At 41.1% G+C, this 27,500-nt stretch overlaps 1 protein-coding gene across 1 annotated transcript in view; it reads left to right on the forward strand.

The window, feature by feature from the left end:
* SerT (Serotonin transporter) overlaps window positions 1–27,500 on the forward strand; it is a 107,090-nt gene that overhangs the window by 44,533 nt on the left and 35,057 nt on the right. Inside the window, exons 5-8 of the mRNA XM_070114454.1 lie at window positions 10,122–10,341; window positions 11,964–12,102; window positions 19,861–19,995; window positions 21,307–21,410. Coding sequence (XP_069970555.1) covers window positions 10,122–10,341; window positions 11,964–12,102; window positions 19,861–19,995; window positions 21,307–21,410 — 598 coding nt within the window. The remainder of the gene's footprint in view (window positions 1–10,121; window positions 10,342–11,963; window positions 12,103–19,860; window positions 19,996–21,306; window positions 21,411–27,500) is intronic.

The raw sequence follows: 27,500 nt of genomic DNA on the forward strand, positions 1-27,500 counted from the left end.
TTTTTTATATTTATTGTTCTAAAGATTTATTATCAACATCATCTTTTATGCGTCTTTTATCAACAGTGTAATTTATTTATCATTTTTTTTACATTTAACTTCAGATCTGTCATTTTTAAATCTGTCATCTTCATTGTCATTTAGTTATTTTAAGTTATTAACGATTCATTTTTACCATCATAATTTAATTCTGAAACCCATAATTTGTAAAGTTTATCATCATCGTCAATTTTGAACTTCAAACTTGTCATTCTTTTGACTTATTATATTTTTTTAAAACTTCAGACTTTCCACTGTTGGAAGTTATCCTCATTATCCTTAAATGCTGATCCATTTTTTTTTTAAATCATCCTTAAACTACAAACCATTCCCTTTTTTATTTACTCATCACTATTCCTTAACGTAAAAAAAAAAAAAACATTTATCCTCACTATCCTTCAACTTCAAACCACTCACAAAAAATTATCATCAGGGTCCCTCACGCCATGCCTATATAAAGCCCGCGCAATTCCAAACCTTAGCACACGATAAGCAGAGGCGGGGGGGTGCAGAGCCATCATCCACGGGCCATGAATCCGCCACTTGCACACCTCAGCGAGAAACGCCCCATGCACAAGGGTGGATTTCCCTTCCTTATTAACTCCATAGTGTGGAATGGTCACTCTTGTCCCTGGATTCTCTGGTTCTGCTTTTTATGCTTTGTTGATATTTATGTGATTTATTTTTACTGTTATCATGTAATCACTATTGCTACTAAAACTACTACTACTATTACTACTATTACTACTATTACTACTACCACCACCACCACAGCTACTACTATTACTGTTACTACAACTAGTAATACTACTACTACTACTACTACTATTACTACTACTTATACAACTACTACTACTACTACTATGAATGATAATAATAATAATAATAAAAATAATAATTCTACTACTACAACAACTACTACTACTACTATTAATGATAATAATAATAATAATAATAATTCTACTACTTCTACTACTCCTACTACAACTACCACCACAGCTACTACTACTCCTGTTACTAACACTATCATTATCACTCTTATCACTATCACCCTTATCATCATAACCTGCTACTAAGGGGTTTGTGTATCGCTTAAACTTCTTTTCCTATTAACTAGCCGAAAAATCCTCATTATTTTTTTTTTACTTTCTTTCCCATTAACTTTCCAGTGTGAAGTCGTCGCTTTTACTAGTCAAGAGTTGATAAATAGAAGTATGTTTTCCTATTGTATTTTCTTCGTAGCTTCCTAATCATTTTCCAGCTATTTATTAGGGTTTTAATTTTTTACTGGACTGCTATTTTTTATTATTATTATTATCATTGTTATCATTGTTAGAATATAAAACTTAAAATTAAAGGCTAAATCAGCACATCCGCTTGATGAAATGTTGATAAAAAAAAGAAAGAAAAAAAAAAAAAAATAGAATTATCTTTTCATTTAGATCTTTCCCTTTCATTTTTTTTCTTTTTATTTCATCCTCTGCATATTTTTCCGCCTGCAATTAGGTCATCCAGTTTTTTTCTTTCTCCTCCTCTTTTCCACTCCTTTGTCCTCTTCTTTTTCTTCCTTTTCTTCTTTTCTTCCTCCTGTTCGTTTTTCATATTTTTCCTTCTGTTCCTCTTTTATTTTACTTCTTCTTCTTCCTCGCATCTTCCTGGCCCAGCTATCTCCTCTTCCCCCCTCACCTCTTTCTCCTCCACTTTCTCTTCTTCCTCCTCCTCCTCTTGACCTTCCTCCTCCTCCTCCTCCCCTTGACCTTCCTCCTCCCTCCTCCTCCTCCTCCTCCACCTCCATCTCCATCTCCTCCTCCTTTTCCTCTTCCTCCACCTCCATCTCCCTTTCCCCCTCCTCTTGACTTCCCTCCTCCTCCCTCCCTCCCCTTGACCTTCCTTCTCCTCTTGACCTTCCCTTCCATCTCCATCTCCTCCTCTTCCTCCTGGCCCTCCTCCTTCTCCTCTCCCCACCTCCATCTCCTCCCTCCTCCCTCCACCTCCATCTCTCCTCCTCCTCCTCCTCCTCCTGATCTTCCTCCTCCCTCCTCCTTCTCCTCTTCCCCTCCACCTCCATCTCCCTCCTCCTTCTCTTCTTCCTCCACCTCCTCCTCCTCTTGACCTTCCTCCTCCTCCTTCTCCTCTTCCTCCACCTCCTCCTCCTCTTCCTCCACCTCCATCTCCTCCTCCTCCTCCTCTTGACCTTCCTCCTCCTCCTCCTCCTCCTCCTCTTTAATTACCGTGTTACATTCTGATACAAAGTTTAATTTATGTCACTCTATACCTCAGCCATGGTATTCTCAAGCTAATTTCCACCCAGCGGTCTCTCTAGGGACACGAGCCCGGGGAGATCTTGTGAGATTGTGAGCCTTATTCAACTCCTGTCATAAGGACTATTTTCCCCCGTCGCGTCGCCGGGTAAGCATGCAAATTTAGTCTTTATGTACGGACAATGAGAAACACTCAAGGGAGGACGCGCTTACAACAATCGCTATGTTCCGACGATATAAATTTCCCGCTCCTTCTCTCTCCTTTTTTTTCTTCTTTTCTTTTCTTTTTTTTGTAAGAGGAAGATGATGATGATAAAAAAAATATATATAATATCAAAGCTCCGGCCTTTGAATGGCTACCTTCATTCTGGCGCGTTAAAGAACTCCTCTCGGGGCCTTTCATGCAACTAATGCACGTATTATGAGGGGGCAGCGTCGGCCGGGACGTGATAAGGGGAGGCGGGGCGGGAGCGCAGCGGGGCCGGGCGGGCGGGCGGGGCGAGGTAGTGAAAACGGGAGAGGAGAGCCCGTAGACTTTGTCAGCGAGACGAGGGGGTCGATATTGCCGTCGCTGTTGTTGGCGTCGGATTTTCAGTCATTGGTTTGAAGGATAATGTGTAGGTATACATGTATGTATATATATGTATAAATATATATATGTATAGGTAAATATGTATATATATATATATATATATATATATATATATATATATATATGCATATGTGTGTGTGTGTGTGTGTGTGTGTGTGTGTGTGTGTGTGTGTGTGTGTGTGTGTGTGTGTGTGTGTGTGTGTGTGTGTGTGTGTGTGTGTGTGTGTGAGTGTTTGTGTGTGTCGACTCCCTTCCGCCTTCACTTCCGGTCGAAATATCACCGCTTTTCATTACGATTCGGCCACTTCCCTCCCGACAATCCCTCCTCTTCATTAACCTATTTCCCCCCAATCAATCTTCCGTCGCCGGATCTAATAAGCGCCTCTTTTGGAACAGCGCCTTCCCCCATAAATTATTTTATTTGCTTCTCTCCTTCTCCCCCTCTCCCCCCTCTCTCTCCGTCTCCCTCTTCCTCTCCCTCTCTCTCTCTGTCTCCCTTTCCCTGTCCCTCTGCCTCTCCCTCTCTCTCTCTCCCCACTCCCTCCCTCTCTCTCCTCCTCCCTCCCTCTCCCTTCTCTCCCTCTCCTCTTCCCTTGCTCCCTTCTCTCCCTCCTCCTCCCTCTCCCTCTTCCCTCTCTCCCTCTCTCCTCCTCCATCTTTTTCTCACTCCCTCTTTCCTTTTCCTTCTTCCTCTCTGTCTTCTTCCCTCTCTCCCTCCCCCTGTCCTCTCTCCCTCTCCCCCATCTCCCCTCTCTCATCTCCCCATCCCTTCCCCCTCTCTCCCTCTCCCTCTCCCTCTCCCCCTTCCCCCTCCCTCTCTCCCCTCTCTCTCTCTCCCTCTCCCCGCTCTCCCTCTCCCCTTCCCCCTCCCTCTCCCCTTTCCTCCCTCATCAATTTTCGTCTATCGCTATTTATCTCTTTGGTTTTCATGGCTTCTCCTTCATCATCGCGTATTGCGTTGGTTCCGGTATTTTTCTTCCCTTTTTCTATTATTCCCCTTTTATTCCTGTTGGTGTTATTGTCTTCTTTTCATTCTACTATTCCCCTTTATTTGTGTTTTTCTGTTGGTGTTATTGTCTTCTCTTCTTTCTACGATTCCCCTTTTTTTTGTGTTTCTGTTGGTGTTATTGTTCACTTGTTCTCTCTCTTCGTCTGTTCTTCGTCAATTTTAGATGGTTGTTAGCTTTGGCTTTTAGAATTTATATATTATCGTCATTTTGTTCCACATTGTTGTTATTGTCCTTCTGTTCTTCTGACTCTTGTTTTTTTCTTCTTCTGTTCTTCTCTCTCTTCTTCTTTTCTTCTTCCTCTCTTCTTCTTATTATTCTCCCTCTACTTTTTCTTTTGTTATTCTCCCTCTTCTTCTTCTGTTCTTCTGTTCTTCTCACTCTTCTTCTTCTTCTTTTATTTTTCTCCCTCTCCTTCTTCTTCTTCCTCTTCTCCCACTTCCTCTTTTTCATCTCCTCCTTCTTCTTTTTTTCTGTTCTTCTCCCTCCTCCTACTCTTCTTCTTCTCCTTCTTATGTTCTTCACAATCTGTTCATAATTTAGACATGTAATGAGTCGGTTCCTCATCGAATTCCAGGTCACCTTAAGTTCTTCAACCTTTGCTCTCCTCATTTTTCTCTTTCATATTGTTTCTTAACACCTCCCTCCTCCCGTCGTTCTCATTTCTCCTTCTCATGTTCTTCAATTCCTATTCGTCTTTCTCCCTTATAAGGAAATACCTGCCTAATCCAGTCGATAATTTACAAAGAATCCATTTTATAAAACTCAAGATCATGGCTTTTATTAAACACCTTCCGTCGTTATTGTTCATGTTCTCATTTCTCCTTCTCATGTTCTTCAATTCTTCTTCGCCTTTCTCCCTTATAACGAAATCCCTGCCTAATCCAGTCGATAATTTACAAAGAATCCCTTTTATAAAACTCAAGATCATGGCTTCCGTCGTTATTGTTCATGTTCTCATTTCTCCTTCTCATGTTCTTCAATTCTTCTTCGCCTCTCTACCTTATAACGAAATACCTGCCCAATACAGTCGATAATTTATAAAGAATCCCTTTTATAAAACTCAAGATCATGTCTTTTATTAAACATCTTCCGTCGTTATTGTTCATGTTCTCATTTCTCCTTCTCATGTTCTTCAATTCTTCTTCGCCTCTCTCCCTTATAAGGAAATCCCTGCCTAATCCAGTCGATAATTTATAAAGAATCCCTTTTATAAAACTCAAGATCATGTCTTATTCCAAAACAAATCCCTTGGTAATAATTCACCCTGTTCTCATTTCTCATGTTCAGTTCTTCTTCGCCTTTCTCCCTTATAAGGAAATACCTGCCTAATACAGTCGATAATTTATAAAGAATCCCTTTTATAAAACTCAAGATCATGTCTTATTCCAAACACATCCCTTGGTAATAATTGAACCTGTTCTCATTTCTCCTCCTGTTCTTCAATTCTTATTCGTCTTTCTCCTTATAAGGAAATACCTGCCTAATCCAGTCGATAATTTATAAAGAATCCCTTTTATAAAACTTCAGATCATGGCTTCCGTCGTTATTGTCCATCCTGTTCTCATTTCTCCTTCTCATGTTCTTCAGTTCTTCTTCGCCTTTCTTCCTTATAACGAAATACCCTGCCTAATACAGTCGATAATTCATAAAGAGTCCCTTTAAAGAAGTCCAAGTCACGGCGGACTCTCACTAACCTACATCTCTCGCTCTTACGTCAACAACCGGAGAGTCTTTAACCACTTACGGTGAATGGGATCACTTTTATTGTCTTTTATTTCTTCTTTTTTTTGTTGAGGTCTTTAAAGATTGATGTGTAATGGGGGTCTGGGAGAGGGGATTGCGTCACTGTTTGGGTGGGATTGTGGGGTGGGGGTGAGGAGGGTGGGTGGGGGGTGAGGAGGGGGAGGGAGGGGAGGGGTGGAGGAGGGGGGAGTGAGGTGGTGGATAGCAGAGGGAACGTTTGAGGTGTTTTTTTTCTTTTTATTTGTTTTTGTTTTTTTTCTCGCTGGAGCTCTTCCTCTCTCTGTCTGTCTGTTTCTCTCCCTATCCCTCCTCCCTCTTCCCATCCACCTTCCCCTCCCCCTTCTCCTTTCCTCGTTCCCTCCCTTCTTCCTCATCCTCCTCCTCCCCCCCTCCCTCCCTCTCCTCTCTCCCTCCCTTTCCCATCCCTCCCCTCTCCCCCTCCACCTCTCCTCTCCTTCCTCCTCCTCTCCCTCTCCCTCCCCCTTCCCCCTCTCCCTCGTCTCCCTCTCCTTTCTCCTCCCTCCCCATCCTTCCTCTCACCCTCTCCCTTTCTCCCTCCCCTCCCCCTCTCCCTCTCACTCCCCCTCCCCCTCCCCCTCCCCCTTATCATTGTTACCATTATCATAATTATCATTATTACTACTATTATCATTCTTTTTATCTATTATTATTATTTTCTTTATATTTTGAGTATTTTCCGATAGTTGTGATAATGAAATACGAAGAGAAGTGATATATGGTCACTAAGGGTAATTCTGGGAATACAAATAGCGGTAATAAAATTGATAACGATGATAATAATAGAGAAATCACGATAATGGCTATGCGTTGCGGTAATAAATTAATATGTTGTGAAAATAGCGATGATAATAACAACAGTAATGAGAGTAGGAATGGCAATAACAGTAGGAATTATCATAGTGATCATAACACCGGTGAAAATAATGATATTCATTATATTAGGAGAAATACTAAAAGAAATATTAAGAAAAACAATAACCGATAACCATATTCTTGATAATAATGATATTGACGATGATGATTAAACTGATATATTGTATGTATTTTTCACTTTTTTTCAGTTATTATATTTTCGAAATTTAGTCTCCAACCGAAAGAATTTATAAAATATAAGTTATCTGAAGGAATGTATAGATTTAAATAAGCGAGTCTACCTTAAAATCCCCGTTTTCTTTACTTTTTCTTTTCCTAAACAATCTCTTTTTTTTTCTTTCTTTTTTATTCCCTTGTCTTGATAAGATGTATCAATCAATATAAATTACACGTAAAGATTTATACTCAAATATATTACAATTGTAGGAATGAAATAAAAATACAGTTTATTTTTTGGGGGAAATTTTCTAACATTATTACCATGGGAATATCTTGTCTCCTCGTAATGAATAAAATAAATAATAATCATCATCCTCATTCTCCCCATCCCTCTTCTTTCTCACCCTACCCCCCTCCCCCCTCCCCAGCACCCATCCCCCCCCCCAATTTCTCCTCCCCACACTCAAAAAAAAAATAAAAAAAAAAATAAATAAAAAATTACACATCTGTCTTGTCTGAGGAGAGAGCTTGTGTAATTTTCACAATTCTCTCTTCGGACGCATGAGGGAGAGAGGGGGGAGGGGGAGGGAGGGAGAGAGGGAGAGAGAGAGGAGTGGGAGGGAGAGAGAGAGGGAGGGGGGAAAGGGAGAGAGTGAGGGAGGGAGAGAGGGAGAGAGGGAAAGAGAGAGGGAGAGAGAAAGAGAGAGAGAGAGAGAGAGGACGAGAGAGAGCGGGAGAGATAGAGAGAGGGAGAGGGAGAGGTAGAGAGAGAGAGAGAGACAGAGAGAGAAAGAGAGAGAGAGAGAGAGAGAGAGAGAGAGAGACAGAGAGAGAGAGAGAGAGAGAGAGAGAGAGAGAGAGAGTGAGTGAGACGGACAGACAGACAGACAGACAGAGACAGACAGACAGAGACAGACAGACAGAGACAGAGAGAGAGAGAGAAAGACAGAGAGAGAGGGAGAGAGACAGAGAAAGCGACAGAGAGACAGAGACAGACAGACAAAGAAAAAAAAGAGAGAAAGAGAGAGAGAGAGAAAGAAAGAAAAAAAAAAGAGAGAAAGAGTGAGAGAGAGAGAGCCTGATTAATCTGTGTGGGCTCCTTAGCGTTCTGGTCCCTGGCGATGTTTAAATGTTTCCTTTGACTTCCGGAAACACATTCTTTTTTGTTTCATAGATTTTTTTTTTGTGGATTTTTATTCTATGAAGAATGTTTCTTGTTTTTCGTTATCATTATCCTCATTATTATTTAAATACAGTATTTATATGTTTCTTTTTTTTTTTTTTTTTTTTTTTGTATTTCTGTTCTTAGGCTCGTAGTCCCGCGCGAAATTTGACTTTTCTTTTGTTTTTCTTGGTGTAAACTGGGGTTTATTTCCGTTTTATTAAATTCTTTTGTTTTTGATTTTTAAGAAACTGTTCTTTTAAAGCCATTTTCTGAAGCTGGAGAGAGAGAGAGAGAGGGAGAGGGAGAGGGAGAGGGAGAGAGAAAGAGAAAGAGAAAGAGAGAGAGAGAGAGAGAGAGAGAGAGAGAGAGAGAGAGAGAGAGAGACAAGAGAAAGAGAAAGAAAGAAAGAAAAGAAAAGCCCCCCAAAAAAGAAAAAAGAAACGATAAGAAGATACTAAAATGAGCATGAAAGAAAAAAAACAAACAAGAAATAAATGGATGTGGATAGACAGAAAGAGAAAGAAAGACGAGAAGAAGAAACAAGGGGAGAAGTGTCGAGAGAGAAGAGAGTCAAATGAATGTCTTTAGTCGTCGTTTTCGAGTGCCTCGCCTGACGCCTTGTTCTTATTCTTGTTCTTCTTGTTCTTCCTTCGTTTTCTATCCTTCTTCCTCCTCTTTCTCCTCCTCGCTTTCTCCCTCTTGCATCACCTTCGTCTTCACCTTCTCCTTCACCCTCTCCTCTTCCCTCTTTCACACCCTTTCATCACCTCCTTCCTCCTTTCCATTTCTATTTTTTACTCCGCCATTCCTACCCCCACCCCCCCTACCCATCACCTTCCTACCCTCTCCTCTCTTCCTTTCACCCCCCCACCCCCCACCCCCATTACTCCTCTCTCCCTCCTTCACTTCCACCCCTGTCCACCCTTCTAACCCCTCTACTTTCTCTCTCCCTCTCTCATCCCTCTATCTTCTCCCCTCCCCTCACCCTTCCTTCTTCCTTCTCCCTCCTCCTCCCTCCTTCCCTCACCCCTCCTTCCTCCCTCAGCCTTCCTTCTTCTTCCTTCTCCCTCCCTCACTCCTCCTCACCCCCTCCCTCCTCCCTCCCTTACCCCCTCCTGTCCCTCCCTCCTCCATCCCCCTCCTCTGTCCTCCTTCTCCCCTCCTTCACCCTTCCTTCCTCCTCCCTCCCTCCCTCACCCTTCCTTTCTTCTCCCCTCCTCACCCCCACCTTCCTCCTCCTCCCTCCTCTCCCTCACCCCATCCTTCCTCCTTCTCTCTACCCCTCTATCTTCTCCCCCTCCCTCACCCTTCCCTTCTTCCTTCTCCCTTCTCCCTCCTTCCTCACCCTCCTTCCTCCCTCCTCCATCTCTCTTCATCCTTTCCTCCCTCCTCCCTCCTCCCTCCCTCACCCTTCCTCCTTCCCCTAACCCCTCCCTCTTCCCTCACCCCTCCTCCCTCCTTCCCTCCTCACTCCTCCCCCCTTCCTCCTCCCTCCCTCCTTCTCCCCCTCCCTACCCCCCCACCTTCTCTTACATCACCTACTTCCAAGATGATCCAATCTCAAGAAATCCAAGACATTTCTGTTTTTATTCTTAAACCAAACGAATATATACAATCGTCTTTTTTCTGATTCTCTTTCTCATTCTTTATTTTCTTTATTTTCTATTTCTTTATTTTCCTCTTCTTTTTCTTTTTCTTTTTTCCTTTTCTCTTTCTTTTTCTTTTTTCTTCTTCTTCGATTTCTCTCTCTTTTTTCTCCTTCTTCTTTTTCTTCTTCTTCCTCTATCTCTTCTTTTTCTTCCTTTTCCTCATCTTTTTATTTTTACTTTCTGTCTATTTTGATTTTCTTCCCATTCTTCTTCTTCCTTTACCTCTTCTTCTTCTTCCTTTACCTCTTCTTCTTCTTCTTCCTTTACCTCTTCTTCTTCTTCCTTTACCTCTTCTTCTTCTTCTTCCTTTACCTCTTCTTCTTCTTCTTCCTTTACCTCTTCTTCTTCTTCTTCTTCTTCTTCTTCTCCTTCTTCTTCTTCCTCTTCTACTTTTCTTCTTCATCTTCTTCATCTTCTTCTTCTTCTTCTTCTTCTTCTTCTTCTTCTTCTTCTTCTTCCTCCTCCTCCTCCTCCTCCTTTTCTCCCTCTTCTTCCAATTCTCACATAATACCAAAATTATTATTATTAAAAAAAAAAAAAAACAATTGAACAAAACACTAAACAAAATATAAATAAAACCCCAAACCCTCTCCCCTTCTTTCCCGCCAGGTATCGGCTACGCCATCTGTATCATCGACCTCTACATGGCCATGTACTACAACACCATCCTGGCCTGGAGCGTCTACTACCTGGTGGCGTCCTTCAGGAGCGAGCTGCCCTGGACCACGTGCGACAACGAGTGGAACACCGAGAACTGCACGCTCACTGCCAACGTCCACAACGCGACCGACAAGTCCCTCACCGTATCCCCTGCGCAGGAGTTTTTCAAGTGAGTTGGGGTGGGGACTTTTTTTTTTTTTTGGGGGGGGAGGGGGTTGTGGGGGGGACTTTTTTTCAAGGTGGGGGGAGGGGTTGGGGAGGTGTTTTTTTTTTTTTTTTGGGGGGGGGGGGACTTTTTGGGAGGGGGGAGGGGTTGTGGGGGACTTTTTCTTGGGGGGGGGCTTGGGGGGTTGTGGGGGACTTTTTGGAGGGGGGAGGGACTTCTGGGGTCTTTTTGGTAGAGGTTTGCTTTTTTTGGAGGGGCTATGGTGAAGGACTTTTGGACTTTTGGGTGACATTTAGGGACTTTTGAGGGGACTTTTTTAGGGTAGGTGGGGGGATTGGGGAAGGGAGAGAGGTTAGGAGTGAGGGGAGAGGGAACGGGAGTGGAGGTGGGAGGGAGTGGAGGTAGAGGAGTGTGTGTAGTGCGGCGCGCGCGCGTATGTGTGTATGTGTGTGTGTGTGTGTGTGTGTGTGTGTGTGTGTGTGTGTGTGTGTGTGTGTGTGTGTGTGTGTGTGTGTGTGTGTGTGTGTGTGTGTGTGCCCTGTGTGTGTTGGTAGAAAGGGTGAAGGGTAAGAAAGGGGATATAAGTGTGTATGTCTGTTTCCTTCACTGAACCGTGTGTGTTTTCTTTTTCTATCTCTGTCTCCATCTTTGTTTTTGTCTGTGAGTCTGTCTGTCTAAATCTCGCGCATGAATCAGAGAGAGAGAGAGAGAGAGAAAGAGAGAGAGAGAGAGAGAGAGAGAGAGAGAGAGAGAGAGAGAGAGAGAGAGAGAGAGAGAGAGAGAGAGAGAGAGAGAGAGAGAGAGAGAGAGAAAGGGAGTAGGAGAGGGAGAGAGAATGTATGGGAGAAGGAAAAGAGAGAAGTAGAACAGAGGGATAGAGAGGGAGGGAGGGAGGGAAGGAGGTAGGGTAGGGAGGGGAGAGAGAGAGAGATGTATAGGAGAGGGAGGTAGGGAGAGAAAGAGAGTAAGAAAGAGAGAGAGAGGGAGGGGGAAGGGAGAAGGTTAGGGCAAGGGAGGAAGAAGGGGGAGGGAGAGAGAAAGAGAGAGAGACAGAGAGAGAGAGAGAGAGAGAGAGAGAGAGAGAGAGAGAGAGAGAGAGAGAGAGAGAGAGACAGAGAGAGAGAGAGAGAGAGAGAGAGAGGGAGGGAGGGAGAGAGAAAGAGAGAGAGAGAATATGAATCTATGTGTGCATGTGGATATGCGTGAACGAGCGTGTGCGTGTCTGCATGTTTATACAGACATACCTCGCATGTGTATCTGCAACACAATGATTTCACACAAACATCCGCCCAGGAAATGCATCCACACAACTCACACAACAAACACCATTAAATCTCACCACGCTAACATAACCTAACCAAAAAAAAAAAAAAAAAAAAAAAAAAAAAAAAAAAACACGCTCACAACCCCACCAAACCCTCACTTAAACCACAACATAACCCCCCCACAAAATAAAACACCCCCACACAACCCCACCAAAAAAAAACACGCCCCAACCCCCCCCCCCCCAAAAAAAAAAAAAACACCCCACACAACTCCCCCATCAAACAACTCCCCCCCACCCCACCAACCCCTCTACCCACCCCCCAAACCCTCCACCTAACCCCACCCCTTCTCCCCCCCAGCAAAGAGGTGTTGGAGGTGGACAAGTCGTCTGGCCTGGGAGACCTCGGCCCCGTCAAGGGTTCTCTGGCACTGTGCCTCTTCTCCGTCTTCATCCTCGTCTACTTCTCTCTGTGGAAGGGTGTCAAGTCGACGGGAAAGGTAAGTTGGGAGTAAGGTCTGGATAAGTTGGGTTTTGTGGGTGAAGGTTTGGGTAAATATTGGATAATTGGGTTTTGTTGGTGAAGGTTTGGGTAAGTATTGGATAATTGGGTTTTGTTGGATTAAGGGTTTTGTGGGTGAAGGTTTGGATAAGCTGGGTTTTATTGGATTTTAGGATTAAGGTTTGGATAAGTATTGGATATGTTGGCTTTTGTTGGATTAAGTTGGGTTTTATTGGATTAAGATTTGGATAAGTTGGGTTTTACGATTAAGGTCTGGATAAGTTGGGTTTTCTTGGGTGAAGGTCTGGAGAAGTTGGTTTTAGGATCAAAGTTTGGATAAGTATTGTTTAACTAGGTTTTGTTTGGTTTAGGCCTTGATTCTGCGAGGGAAGGGAAGGGGTGGGAGGGACCTATCCATCTACTGTTTAAAGTGTCAAATCCAGAAAAAAAAAAAATATATATATATATACAGGGGGTCCTCGACTTACGACGGAGATCCGTTCCTACGATGGCGTCGTAACCCGAATTTTGACGTAAGTCGGAACACACTTAAATACAGTACATGTATGTATGTATGTACATAAGCACCGAGGTCACTCACATATGATAATGCAGTATGTATACGCGTATTAAAGTCATAATCTAAACAGTACATGTACATAAGCACCAAAGTCACTCACTCATGTTAAATCAGTATTTATACGTATTAAAGTCATAATCTAAAACATAACAAGACACTTCTATGACCTGCAAGAAAACCCAACCAGGGCTAAAGGAACGCATGGAAGACAAACTGTAAATACTGTACATGATTTTTCGCGTCGTAGCCACGAAACGTCGTAAGTCGAGACCGTCGTAAACCGAGGACCCCTGTATATATATATATATATATATATATATATATATATATATATATATATATATATATATATATATATATATATATATATATCCACTCTTAAAGGTGTCAAATCTACGTAATAAAATAGTGATCGATTTATCTGCTATCAAAGGTATCAGATCCAGATAAAAATATATATATTTAACGACTATTGAATGTGTTAACTTCAGAGGAAAGTGATTTACTTCCATTTATTGTCAAATGGATAGATAAACATTTATCAGTTAATAAAGGCTAAATCCACATAAAAGATAAGTATACATTCATACTGTTAAAGGTGTTAAATCCAGAAAAAAGATGAGTATCCTTAGTTAAAGGTAGCATATCCACAGAAAAGAAAAGTATACATTTTCCACTTTTAAAGGTGTGAAATCCACAGAAAAAGTACATATCTATCCACTTATAAAGGTGCCAAATCCACAGAAAAGAAACGTACATATTTATCCACCTATAAATGCGTCAAATCCACATTTAAAAGACAGATATCCCATCCATCTATTGATAAAGATTTCAAATACTCAAAAAGTGATAGATATTCATTTATCCCGCGGATAAGTTTGCGGATAAAAGATACAAAAAGACATTAAAAGATACAATATCCACTTTTATCTTTCTCTGCAAATCAAATTTTAGAGAAACAAATATGGTATCAATAATTCTTGGTTTAATAAACTTGATGGATGAAGATGTGATGTTAAATCCACAAGGAAAGTGTCCATATAAACATATCCATCTTATCCATGGGTTAATATCCCGGTTAAAGGTGTTCAATTTGCGTTGCCATGTCATGATATATTATCCCGTGGTTAAATGTGCGGTAGCTAATGATATAATGATGATAATGATAATGATAATAATAACTACAACAATGATAATGATAATTACAACAATGATGATAATAATTACAACAATGATAATAATAATTACAATAATAATAACGAGGATGAGGATGATTATGATAATAATAATATTGATAATGATAATGATATCTATAATGATTATAAAAATAATGAAAATTATAATACTAATACAAATCCTACTATTACTACTACTACTATAATAATAATAATAATAATGATAATAATAATAATAATAATAATAATAATAATAATAATAATAAGAAGAAGAAGAATGATAACAGGAATAATGCTTATTAGTATCCGTATTAAGTATATGTTACTTCCCTTCCCCTTTATTCTTTATGTTAATTCTTGTCTCAATCTTTTGATAATTAGTTGACAGAGAATACTCTTCGTTCGTGTATTTGTCTGTTGGCATAATAAATCTGTTTTTATTTTTCATATCAGTTAATCAGTTTATTATATAATTTAAGTTTACCGGTTTATTTAGTCAGTTTATTATCGGGTTTCAGTTGAAGGATGTATTTTATCATGTATGTTTATCAGTTTAAGAAGAAAATAGTTCGTTGTACATATTTGTATTATATTATCTTACCAGTTTCTCCAATTAGTTTATTATTATGAACCTTGTATATCAAACCAACACAAATTTATTATTTTCTCCTATCGGTTAAGTTTACGTACTTGCTTAATATTTTTTTTTGTTTCTTAGTTCACCAATCACTTTATTTTGACGAATATTCCAGCATTTTTTTTTATTTCACCAATCACTTTATTTTACGAATTTCATTTTTTAAATACACAAATCACTTTATTCTACGTTTTTCTACTTTTTTCCTTTATTAATACCCTAATCACTTTCTTTCACTAACCTAATCACACAACCGAACACAAAGTACAGTAAATCCGAACACAAATCACTTTATTTTACGTATGTCTACTTTTTTTTTCCTTTTTCAATACACCAATCACTTTCTTTCACTAATCCTCCCTAATCACAAAACCGAACACAAAGTACCATAAATCCGAACACATAAAAAATAACAATAATTACAACAACCCCATAAATCCGAACACTTAAAAAAAATAATTACTACAACCCCATAAATCCGAACACATAAAAAATAACAATAATTACTACAACCCCATAAACCCGAACACTTAAAAAAAAAAAAAATTACTACAACCCCATAAATCCGAACACATAAGAAAAATAACAATAATTACAACCCCATAAATCCGAACACATAAAAAAATAACAATGATTACAACAACCCCATAAATCCGAACACTTGAAAAAAATAATTACTACAACCCCATAAATCCGAACACTTAAAAAAAAAATTACTACAACCCCATAAATCCGAACACAAAAAAATAATTACTACAACCCCATAAATCCGAACGCTTAAAAAAATAATTACAACCCCATAAATCCGAACACTTAAAAAAAATAACAATAATTACTACAAGCCCATAAATCCGAACACATATTTTTTTTTACTACAACCCCATAAATCCGAACACAAAAAAAATAATTACAACCCCATAAATCCGAACACAAAAAAAATTAATTACTACAACCCTCGCTTGGCCCTTCAAGAGCCACCCTTCAGCCCAAGAAACTTCTCGAAAATTCACCCGAGGTCAGTCGAGTGTGAATGAAAAGTGAGGTCAGGGCAGTCAGCTGACGAGGAGGGTCACTGCCGGTAAATTGGGTCAGATGCCGTGTCGGTTTTTCGTTTTTTTTTATTTTGTTTGTTGTTGTTGTTTTTTTCGGTGTCGGTTTTGTTTGGGATGTCACACGTGTCGGTTAGTTTTGTTTGTTTTTTGTTTTTTTTAGGGCGAGAGGGGAATTAAATGCTTTGTTTGTTGTTGTTGTTGTTGTTTTTTGGTGTCGGTTTTGTTTGGGATGTCACACGTGTCGGTTAGTTTTTTTGTTTGTTTGTTTGTTTGTTTGTTTTTTTTAGGGTGAGAGGGGAATTAAGTGCTTTGTTGTTGTTTTTTGTTTTGTTTGTTTATGAATTTATTTGTTCATTTATTTTTTGCCTTTTTATTTGTGTTTTTGTTTGTTTATGAATGGATTTACCTTTTTTCTTGTTTAATTATCTATTTCTTTCATTCAATTATGTTTTATTTCTCTAATTTGATTTTGTTTATGTTAATCAATTATCCATTTTCATTTATTTTATTTTATTATCCATTCTAATTATCGTATTCGGTTATCAATCATAATTTATCTTATTCAATTATCTATTCTATTTATCTTGTTTCATAATCTACCTTATCATATTTAATTGTCTTTTGTTTATATTTCTGAAATTTATTCCTTTTTCTTATTTGTTTTGTTAATATTATTCATTATTTAACTAATCTATCTGTTCGTTTTTTATTCAGCTCTTTATGTATCTATTTTCATCAAATTTATAAATTGATTTATTTTGTGTGTTTATTCCATTATCAATTCTGTTCGTTTGTTTGTATATTTTCTTTAAATAAAACCATGAGAATTAGACATGAAATTAAGCCATAGCTGTTCGAATTCTCTGACGAAATATCACTGACTATGAATTTAGGTTAAATCGAGCAATTGATAGGCCTATTATAAAGCCATCATTAGAGGTTTTAACATTCATTAAGCAGCAATAAGATCCAAATCTGCATTTAGTTATTAGTATATAGTAACTTAGCTGAAAGTGAGTAGGTATTTGATATAGAATGAATTAGGATGTGGTTTTGGGAAGCGAGAGAGAATGCAGGGATACGAACGCTTAGGAATTAGCCCGCCAAATGTTTTATTTTAGAAAAAAAAAAAACTGTGTTCTCTGTTTAGTTTTGTTTTTTCTTCTTCTTCCTTTACTTCTTCTTTTCTGGTTATGTGTGAAGTTATATGATTATTTATGAGAAAGTTTCTCTTTCTCATGGAATTTTCCTTCATATTAAAATCAGTTTCTTCACATGTTTTCTTTTTTTATGGAACTTTCCCTAAAGAAAATGAATAATATAAAAACTAATAATAATAGATAAATAAATAAAAATCCCCCCCCCCCCCCCGACCCAGAAATCCCGACATATCACGTGTTCTGACGCCGCGCACTCCGCCTTAAATCCGCCAGCAAATTACCGTCTGGCAACCCCGAGAAGTTGAGAGCTCTCGTCCCTAGATGGAACCACTTGTTTTCGTTTTCTTTTTTAGGGGGAGACTCTTACAAATGCGATTCTCATTCTATAGTTCTGTTTTGTTGTTGTTGTTGTTGTTTTAAGTGCTTTTGAGGTGGGGGGGGGGAGGAAGGGGGGAAGGGGATTTTGAAATATTGTTTTTGATTGTTTTCGTGTTCTATCTCTGTCTCTGTCTCTGTCTCTCTCTCTCTCTCTCTCTCTCTCTCTCTCTCTCTCTCTCTCTCTCTCTCTCTCTCTCTCTCTCTCTCTCTCTCTCTCTCTCTCTCTCTCTCTCTTGGAATTCGTACTTATCTTTTTCTTTTTTTTAATGGGAGTTGAATGAATGTCCTCTCTTCTACTTTTCATTTTTTCTGTCTTTTTTCGTTTCTCTTTCATTCTCTCTCTCTCGTTTTGTGTATCTTTTGTCTTAATGTTTTCTCTACTTTTCTGTCTACTTTATTCTTGTCTTTTCCCCCTATTTTTCTCTCTGATTTCGCGTCGTGTCATCATCATTATCATTATCATCATCATCACCATCATCACCACCACCATCATCACCATCATCATCACCACAATCACCATCCCCATCACCACCATCACCATCATCACCACCACCATCATCACCACCACCACCACCATCATCCGCATCATCACCACCACAAGCACCATCACCACCACCACCATCATCACCACCACCATCATCCGCATCATCACCACCACAAGCACCATCACCACCACCACCACCACGCCTATCACTCTCACCATCACCATCACCACCACAATCACCACCACCACCACCATTATCACCAACCCCACCATCATCACCAACCCCACCATCATCACCATCATCACCACCACCATCACCATCACCACCATCACCACCACCATCACCATTAACACGACCATCACCACCACCATCACCATTATCATCACCATCACCACCACAATCACCACCACCCCCACCATCCCCACCACCATCACCACCCCCACCCCCACCACCCCCACCACCATCACCCCACCCCCACCACCCCCCCCCCCACCATCACCCCCACCATCATCACCATCATCACCATCTATACCCTTCCTCTTCTTACCTAATCTCTCTCCCTTCCCTTTTTCCCGATTAAGAAAAAAAAATCATAATTAATTTTTTGAAAGATTTCACACGAGTCGTAAAAAAACGCCAGATTGTTATTACACTCACGGAAGGAAAGATGGTGAAGCATTTAATGACACTCAGGGATTTTGTTGTTGTTGTTGGTGTTGTTGTTGTTGTTGTTGTTGTTGTTGTTGTTGCTGTTGTTGTTGTTGTTGGTGGTGGTGTTGGTGTTGGTGTTGTTGTTGTTGGTGTTGTTGTTGTTGTTGTTGTTGTTGTTGTTGTTGTCGTTGTTGTTGTTGTTGGTGGTGGTGGTGGTGGTGGTGGTGATGGTGTTGGTGTTGGTGTTGGTGTTGGTGTTGGTGTTGGTGTTGTTGTTGCTGCTGTTGTTGTTGTTGTTGTCGTTGTTGTTGTTGTTGTTGTTGTTTTTAAATCGAGGTTTTATTTGGTTGTTGTTTTCGGGATGGTGGTGATGATGATAATGACTTTGATGGTGAAGGTGATGATGATGAATAATGATATTCCTTGTCGTTGTTTTTTTTTTTTTTTAATCGAGGTTTTATTTGTTTGTTGATTCTTGGGATGATGGTGATAGTGATGATGATGATTTTGATGGTGATTATAAAGGTGATGGTGAGGATGATGGTGATGATGATGATGACGGTGATGATAATGATGATGATGATGATTTTGATGGTGATTATAATGGTAATTGTGATGATGATGGTGATGATGATAATTCCGATGGCGACTATAATGGTGATGGTGATGATAATGATGGCAGTGATGATGAATAATGATAATCATACTAATGACAATAATCATAATTAATTTTGTCAAAGCCATCTTCATCACCGTTATCATTGATATCATAATTGATGCAATTATTGATGTTATCACCATAATCCTCCTCCTCATCATTATTATTATCGTATCATCCTCATCATCATCATTATGATCATTATCATTAGTGCTGTTATTGATGTCTATAATAATAATAATAATAATAATAATAATAATAATAATAATAATAATAATAATAATAATAATAATAATGACAATAATAATAAATAATAATAACAACAATAATAATAATAATAATAATCCATTTTATTTCTTCTCCTCTCCACCTCTATCAACCTGTTGCATCCACCTCCTTATTCCCTTATCTCTCTCTCTCTCCCTCTTTTCCTTCTTGTTCTTCCACCTCCTCATCCACTTCTTTCCCTGGTTATCCACCTGCTCATCCTTGTTTGATTTCCTTATCCACTTTTCACTCTCCACTTTCTACTTTCTTCGTCAACTTTTTCTCTTTCTTTCTCTTTCTCTCTTTCTTTCTTTCTTTCTTTCTTTCTTTCTTTCTTTCTTTCTTTCTTTCTTTCTTTCTTTCTTTCTTTCTTTCTCTCTCTCTCTCTCTCTCTCTCTCTCTCTCCCTCTCCCTCTCCCTCTCCTCCCCCATTTATCACCCACCTCCTAACCCACTTCTCTCTCTCTCTCTCTCTCTCTTTTCAAACACTTGCTCACCTTCCCTCCCCTCCCCTCCCCACTCCCACCCCTTCCCCTCCCACCTCCCCACCCTTCCTCCCCCTTCCCCTCCCCTCCCCTCCCCTTCCCACTCCCACCCACTCCCCTCCCCCACCCCACCCCCCACCTCCCTCTCCCCATCCCTCCCCACTCCCACCCCACCCTTCCCCCCCACCCCCACTCCTTCCTCCCACCTCCTCCTCCCCCCACACACAGGCCGTATGGGTGACCGCCCTCATGCCCTACGTCGTCCTGCTCATCCTCCTGGTCCGCGGGGTGACCCTCCCCGGCGCCACTAACGGCATCCTCTACTACCTGACGCCGAGGTTCCAGATGCTCCACAAGCCGAAGGTAAGGGAAGGAGGGCGGTGGGGATGGTGGGGTGGGGGTAGGGGGAGGGTGGGAGGGGTAGGGGGGGAGGAAGGGGGGGTGGAAGGGGTGGGAAGGGTGGGAGAGGTAGGGGTGGGATGGGAGGATGGGGTTGGGAGGAGGGGGGAAGGGGGGGTGGGAGGGGTGGGGTGGGAGGTGGAGGAAGGGTGGAGGTGGGATGGGAATGGGATGGGGAGGTGGAAGGGGTAGGGAAGGAGAGGAGGTGGCGATCTACCTGACGCCGAGGTTCCAGATGCTACACAAGCCGAAGGTAAGGTAAGGGGGGGGGGGGTGATGGGATGGTGGGGGTGGTGGGAAGGGTGAGGTAGGGAAGGGCAGGGAAGCGAGGATGGGAGGCTACAAGCCGAAGGTAAGGGAAGGGAGGAGGGATGGAGGGGAAGTGGGTGGGAAGGGAGGATGGGAAGGAGGATGGGGGACCACAAGCCTAAGGTAAGGTAAGTGGGTGTTGGGGTGGGGGAGGAGGGAGGATGGGGTAGGGTGGGGAGGAAGGGGGAGGTGGAAGGGGAGGATGGGGTGGGGAGGGAGGAGTGGAGGTGGGGATCTACCTGACGCCGAGGTTCCAGATGCTCCACAAGCCGAAGGTAAGGAGGGGAGGGGTGGGGAAGGGGAGGGGTGGGGAAGGGGTGGTGGTGGGGGGAGGGGGAGAGAGTGGGGAAGAAGGATGGGCGGCCACAAGCCGAAGGTAAGGGAAGGGGGGTGGGGGAGGGGGGAGGAAGGGGAAGGAAGGGTGGGGAGGGGGAGGGAGGGGTAGGGGAGGGAGGATGGGGTGGGAAGGGGGGCCACAAGCCGAAGGTAAGGAAGGGGGTGGGGAGGGGGGGAGGAAGGGGTAGGAGGGAGGGTGGGATGGGAAGGGGGAAATGGGTGAGGGAGGGTGGGAAGGGAGGATGGGGGACCACAAGCCTAAGGTAAGGTAAGTGGGTGTTGGGGTGGGGGAGGAGGGAGGATGGGGTAGGGTGGAGGTGGGGAGGAAGGGGGAGGTGGAAGGGGAGGATGGGGTGGGGAGGGAGGAGTGGAGGTGGGGATCTACCTGACGCTGAGGTTCCAGATGCTCCACAAGCCGAAGGTAAGGGAAGGGGGGGCGGGCGAGGAAGGGTGGGATAGGAGGATGGGGTGGGAGGTGGAGGGATGGGGGGGGGTGGGGATTTACTGAATAACAAAATCAAAACTAACAAGAGAGAGAAAAGAACAGTAGAGAATTTGAAGAACAGTAGAGAATTTTAAAGAACAGTAGAGAATCTTTACCCCAAACACCCTTTTCTCTGCCGCCTCCAGGTCTGGGTTGACGCCGCCACCCAAATTTTCTTCAGTCTTGGCCCTGGCTTCGGCACGCTCTTGGCCCTGGCTTCGTATAACAAGTTCAACAACAACTGCTACAGGTGAGTGAATGAACCATGAGTGAATGAACTATGAGTGAGTGAACTATGAATAGATGTTCAAATTATTGGCGAGAGTTAACTATGAATAAATGTTCAAATTATTGGTGACGTTGAAATTGCTATAGGTGAGTGAAGTAACTATGAATAATTGTTAAAGTTATTATCGAGAGTTAACTATGAATTAAATGGTCGAATTATTGGTCAGGTTGAAACTGCAACAGGTGAGTGAATTAAATATGAATAAAATGTTCAATTTACTGGTGAGAGTTGAGGTATAATATGTTCAATAATAAATGCTATAAGTCAGTGAATTAACTATGAATAAAATATTCATATAACTGGTGAGGTTGAGGTACTATAAGTTAAATAATAACTGCAGCAGGTGGGTGAATTAACCATGAATATAATATTCAAATTATTGGTGAAATTAGCTCAATAATAACTGCTTCAGGTGAGTAAACTATGAATAAAATGTATAAATTATTGGTGAGGTTGAAACTGCAACAAGTGAGTGAAAAATATGAATAAAATGTTCAAATCACAGGTGAGAGTTGAGATATAATAAGTTCATGAATAACTGCTACAAGTGAGTTATAACAAAAGCCACTGTTCAAATTATGAGTGAGGTTGAGATATAACAAATTGAATAATACCTACAACAGGTGAATTAACAAAAGAAAAGACACTGTTCAAATCATTGGTGACGTTTAGGTATAATTTCAACACCAACTGCTAAAGGTGAATGAATGAACAAAAAAATAAAAGAAAAAAAATAGATAAATAGATAAATAAAAATACTATTCAAAGGTAAATTTAGGGTAAATTTTGATGAACAAAAATGACACTGTTCATATCATTAGTGAGGTTGAGATGTGAGATGTGTGGGGTCGAATATTCCATAGACTGAAATGGGTTGTAAAATTACCTAATTTTGGCTTCATTCTGATAGACATCTTTCTCCTAAAAAATAATGAATAAAGGGAGTCTGAGAATGAGAGAGGGAAGGAGGGAGGGAGAGAGAAAGTGAGAGAGAGAGAGAGAAAGTGAGAGAGAGAGAGAGAGAAAGAGAAAGTGAGAGAAAGTGAGAGAAAGTGAGAGAGAGAGAGAGAAAGTGAGAGAGAGAGAGAGAGAAAGAGAAAGTGAGAGAAAGTGAGAGAGAGAGAAAGAGAAAGTGAGAGAAAGTGAGAGAAAGTGAGAGGAGAGAGAGAGAAAGAGAAAGAGAGAGAGAGAAAGTGAGAAAGAGAGAGAGAGAGAGAGAGAGAGAGAGAGAGAGAGAGAGAGAGAGAGAGAGAGAGAGAGAGAGAGAGAGAGAGAGAGAGAGAGAGAGAGAGAGAGGAGATAAAAAAAAGAAAGAGAAAGAGTGTATGAGGAAGGGAAGGGAAAGAGGCAGAGAGAAAGAGGAAGGAAATAAGAAAGGGAAAAGAGAAAGGAAGAAAATAAACGAGAAAGTAAAATAAAACAAAACAAAAAAACTACATCCGCAAACCCACCAACGAAAGAAAACCAAAAACAAAAGCAACAAAAACAAACAAAAAGAAAATTCGTTGTCTCTCCACTCTGTCCACAAATAACAAAAAAATCGCTCTCTTACCAAGGGGATTACTCACTAATGACACTGCAGACAGAAGTTATTATAAGAGGTTGAATCCCCTAAATCACGCGAACCTCGGCATGTCCCGGCCGCTGTGGACTCGGATCCCGCCATTTATGTTTTGGTTTTGTTTTGTTATGCATATCTTAAGAAACTCATTTATCTAGATTGAGGAAAGATAGTTGGCGGTGGAGTCTCGGATGTTTTAATTAAATGGTTGGTTTACTTTGTCGGTTTGAGAAGAGGAAAGGGTATATTTTGAGTGGTATTCGAATGTTTCTCAGTCTCGTAGGATCCGATAGTCATTTGTTTATACTTTCTCGAAACATGTCATGTCACTTATACTTCCAGAATTACGTTCCCGAAATCTTTCTTTTCTATTTCTCTCTAAACAGTAATTAGATTTAGAATTATTAGAAGTCCTAAATGACGATCAATACATAATTATCAGAAGTATAGCGTAATTACATTACAAAATAGGTCTATATTACGAAGTTAGACCATCACCTTGCCGTCCAACTTCGCAACACACAACCATTATTTACTCCGAAATCAAACTAAACTTTTGAAGAATAATGAATATAGTTATGCTACGTAATATTAATGTCTGCCAGAAGGTCCCACGGCAAGTCACCAGTCGCCGAGTATTAATAGTTACGTGTCTTGCAATTACTAATCTTACTTTATATCTCTTATACCTATTCTTTACATCCGTAGAGTTAATATGAAGTCAAAGGTGAAATGATTTGCTATATATGTTTGTTTGTTTGTTTATATTTGTTTGTTTGTTTTTATTTTTCTTTATTTATCTATTTATTTATTTATTTAAATATATATTTTTTTATTAATCTATCATTTTTATTAATTTGTTTATTTACTTTTCTTAATTAATCTATTCATTTATTTATTTATTTATATATTTATTTATTAACTTATAATTTTTATTCATTTGTTTATTCATTTATTTTTCTTTATTATTCATTTATTTATTTATTATCTATTTATTTATTCATTTATCATTTATTTATTCACGTTTGGCACGATCACCACAAATCGATTTTTTCTCTTTCTTCAACTTTCATTGATGAATTTTGTTATACTCTCATTCTCATTATATATTTAGATTTATCAGTTAATCTATTTCTCATGAATATTATTATCATTACAGTCATCGTTATTATCACTAATGATAATTCTAATAATGATGGTAATTCTAGTAGTAAAAATAATAGCAGATAATAATAGAAATAGTAATTAATTTTTATTATTTTTTTTATTGTCGTCGTTGTTGTTATAACCATCTCTATTATAATCATTGTTATTGTTATTTTTCATCATTAATATTATTGCTATTATTTTTATGATTCTTGTCACCATTACTGTTAGCATCATTATGATAATTATTATCCCTCTCATCACCATCATTATCATCATCATCACTTTTCTTATTCTAAAATCAGAATCATTACCACTACAATAATCATGATAAGTTGTAAAAGCAATTATGATGCAATTAGTGTGATAATACCACCATAATACCACCAAAATACCATCATAATGATACCATAATACCACAATAATACCACCAAAATACTATTATGATAACACCATAATACCACCAAAATACTACAATAATACCACCATAATACCATCAAAGTACCACTAAAATACCACCATAAAACCACCAAAATACCACCATAAAACCACCATAATACCACCATATAACCAAAATACCACCATAAATCCACCAAAATACCACCAATATACCCTCATAATACCTCCAAAATACCACCATAAATCCACCACAATTCCCAGAATCAACGAACATTTATACAAAAAAGAAAAAAAAGAATCCACAAGATATTTCTCATTTCACAAAACCACACAACCCGGAAAGCTTCCTCTCTCCGTATTGGAAGCAAGAAGGTATTTCTCTCTCTGATTCTCTCCTTCGAAATATAGATTCATTTTGGAGGAATATATGATTAAAAAAAAGATAGAGGTGGATGAGGAGGAGGAGGAGGAGGAGGAGGTGGAGGAGGAGGAGGAGGAGGGTGGAGGAGGAGGAGGAGGAAGAGGAGGAGGAGGAGGAGGAGGAGGAGGAGGAAGAAGAAGAAGAGGAGGAGGAAGAAGAGGAGGAGGAGGAGGAGGAGGGTGGAGGAGGAGGAGAGGAGGAGGAGGAGGAGGAAGAGGAGGAGGAGGAGGGAGGTGGTGGGGGAAGGGAGGAGGAGGGTAGGAGGGGAGGAGGAGGAGGGTGGAGGAGGAGGAGGCGGAGGAGGAGGAGGAGGAAGAAGAAGAAGAAGAGGAGGAGGAAGACGAAGAAGGAGAGGAGGAGGAGGAGGATTTTCCCTCTTTCTCGAAATTTGATGGGGATTTTTGTTATCAACGAAGTGTTTTAGTGGGTCTATGGATACGCATGCACGCACAAACACACTCACGCACACGCACACACACACGCCTACACACTCACACATACACACACACATAGTTAATCCAACATACAGACAGATCGACCAACAGACAAGCAGACACAAACACAAACACACAAACACAAACACACAAACAGATACAAACAATCAAACAAATACGCATACAAACAGATGCATAAAACAAACAAACAAACAGACACACACAAACAATCACACAAAGACACAAACAATCAAACACACACAAACAAACAAACACACAAACATAAACAATCACACGAAACAAACACACACACAAACAATCAAACAAATCACACCCACGAACAAACAAACACACAAAACAAACACACAAACAAACAAACACACACACACAAAACAAACAAACACACCCACGAACAAACAAACACAAACAAACAGACACACAAACAATCTCACAAACAGACACAAACAAACAAACACACCCACAAACAAACAGACACACAAACAAACAAACAAACACACCCACGAACAACCAGACACACAAACAAACAGACACACCAAACAAACAGACACGTCCCCCCAGGACTGTAAACCCTCCGGCAGAGTCAAAAACCGTCCCAGCTGAGATCGACTGCTTATCCTTTACAGCATCTCCGAGGTACTCTCCCAACCGCTGAGGGGAGGGGGAGAGGGGGAGAGGGGAGGAAAAGAGAGGGTGGGGGTGGGGGGAGGGGAAGGTGGGAGGGGGATAGAGGGGGAGAGGGGAGGAAGAAGAGAGGGTGAGGGGGTGGGAGGGGGATAGAGGGGGAGAGGGGAGGAAGAAGAGAGGGGAAAGGGGAAGGAGAGAGGATGAGGGGTGGAGAGAGGGGAGAGGGGAGGAAGGAGAGAAGGGGTAGAGGGGAGGAAGAAGAGAGGGGAAAGGGGAAGGAGAAAGGAGAGGATTGGAGAGGGAAGGAGAGAGGATGAAGGTGGGAGGGGAAAGAGGGGGAGAGGGGAGGAAGGAGATAGGGGGAGAGGGGAGATAGAAAACAGGGTGAGGGTGGAGAAAGGGGAGGAGGAAGAGAGGGGAAAGGGGAAGGAGAAGGGAAAGAGGGGGAGAGGGGTAGAAGGAGAGAGGATGAAGGTGGGAGGGGAAAGAGGGGGAGAGGGAAGGAGAGAGGATGAAAGTGGGAAGGGGGAGAGGGGAGAGTGGAGGAGGGAGATAGGAGAGAGGGGAGATGCGAGGGGAAGGAGAAGGTAGAGGGGAGAAAATTGGGAGAGACGAAAGGAGAAGGAGGAAGGGGAAGAGAAGGAGTAGGAGGTCGAGAGTGAAGGAGAAGGAGAAGTAGATGGGGGATATGAGAGGGGAAGAAGAATGGGGGGAGAGAGAAGGAAAGGGAGAGGGGAGGAAGAAGAGGAAGGGGGAGTTGGGAGGAGCAAGAGGAAGATAAAGAAAACATGAGAGGGGAAAAAAAGGAGAAAAGGGGAAAGGTGAAGAAGAAGATAGATGAGAAGGAAGGGAGGATGGGAGGAAGAGGGGGAGATGGAGAAGAGAAGAGAGGGGGAAAAATGGAAGAGAAAGGAAGAAAGAAGATGAGAAGGAAAGAAGAAGAGGAAGAGAAAGAGGGAAGCAAAGGAGAGAGAGAGAGGGAAAGGGGAAGAGATGAGAGGAGGAGGGAGAAAGAAGCAAAATGAAAAGAGAGGTAGGAGATCGAGGAGAAGGAGGAATAGGGAAGAAAGAAGGGAAATGAGAGAGAAAAGAAAACAGAAAATAAATTAAAAAATGAAAAACAGACAAACAAACATACAAAAACAAAACAAACAACGCACACACATCAAACAGGGAGAAATAGAGAGAGAGAGAAAAAAAATACATACAAAACGAATGAAGGAAGAAGGGAAATAGGAGAAGAAAATCCAATGTATTCTTATCCCTTTTCCTTTCTATCTCCCTCCCTGCCCCCCCTCCCCCCCCGCTCCAAGCCCCCACTACCCCCTTCCATGTGTTGTTTCGCGCGGTCCCGGATCTGCCAATCCCTCCTCTCCCTCCCTCTCTCATCTTCCTCCCCTTCTCCCTCTCTCCTCCCTCTCTCATCTCCCCTCCCCCTTCCCCTT

The sequence above is a fragment of the Penaeus vannamei genome, chromosome 36, assembly GCF_042767895.1.
Source record: "Penaeus vannamei isolate JL-2024 chromosome 36, ASM4276789v1, whole genome shotgun sequence".
Taxonomy (NCBI): Eukaryota; Metazoa; Arthropoda; class Malacostraca; order Decapoda; family Penaeidae; genus Penaeus; species Penaeus vannamei.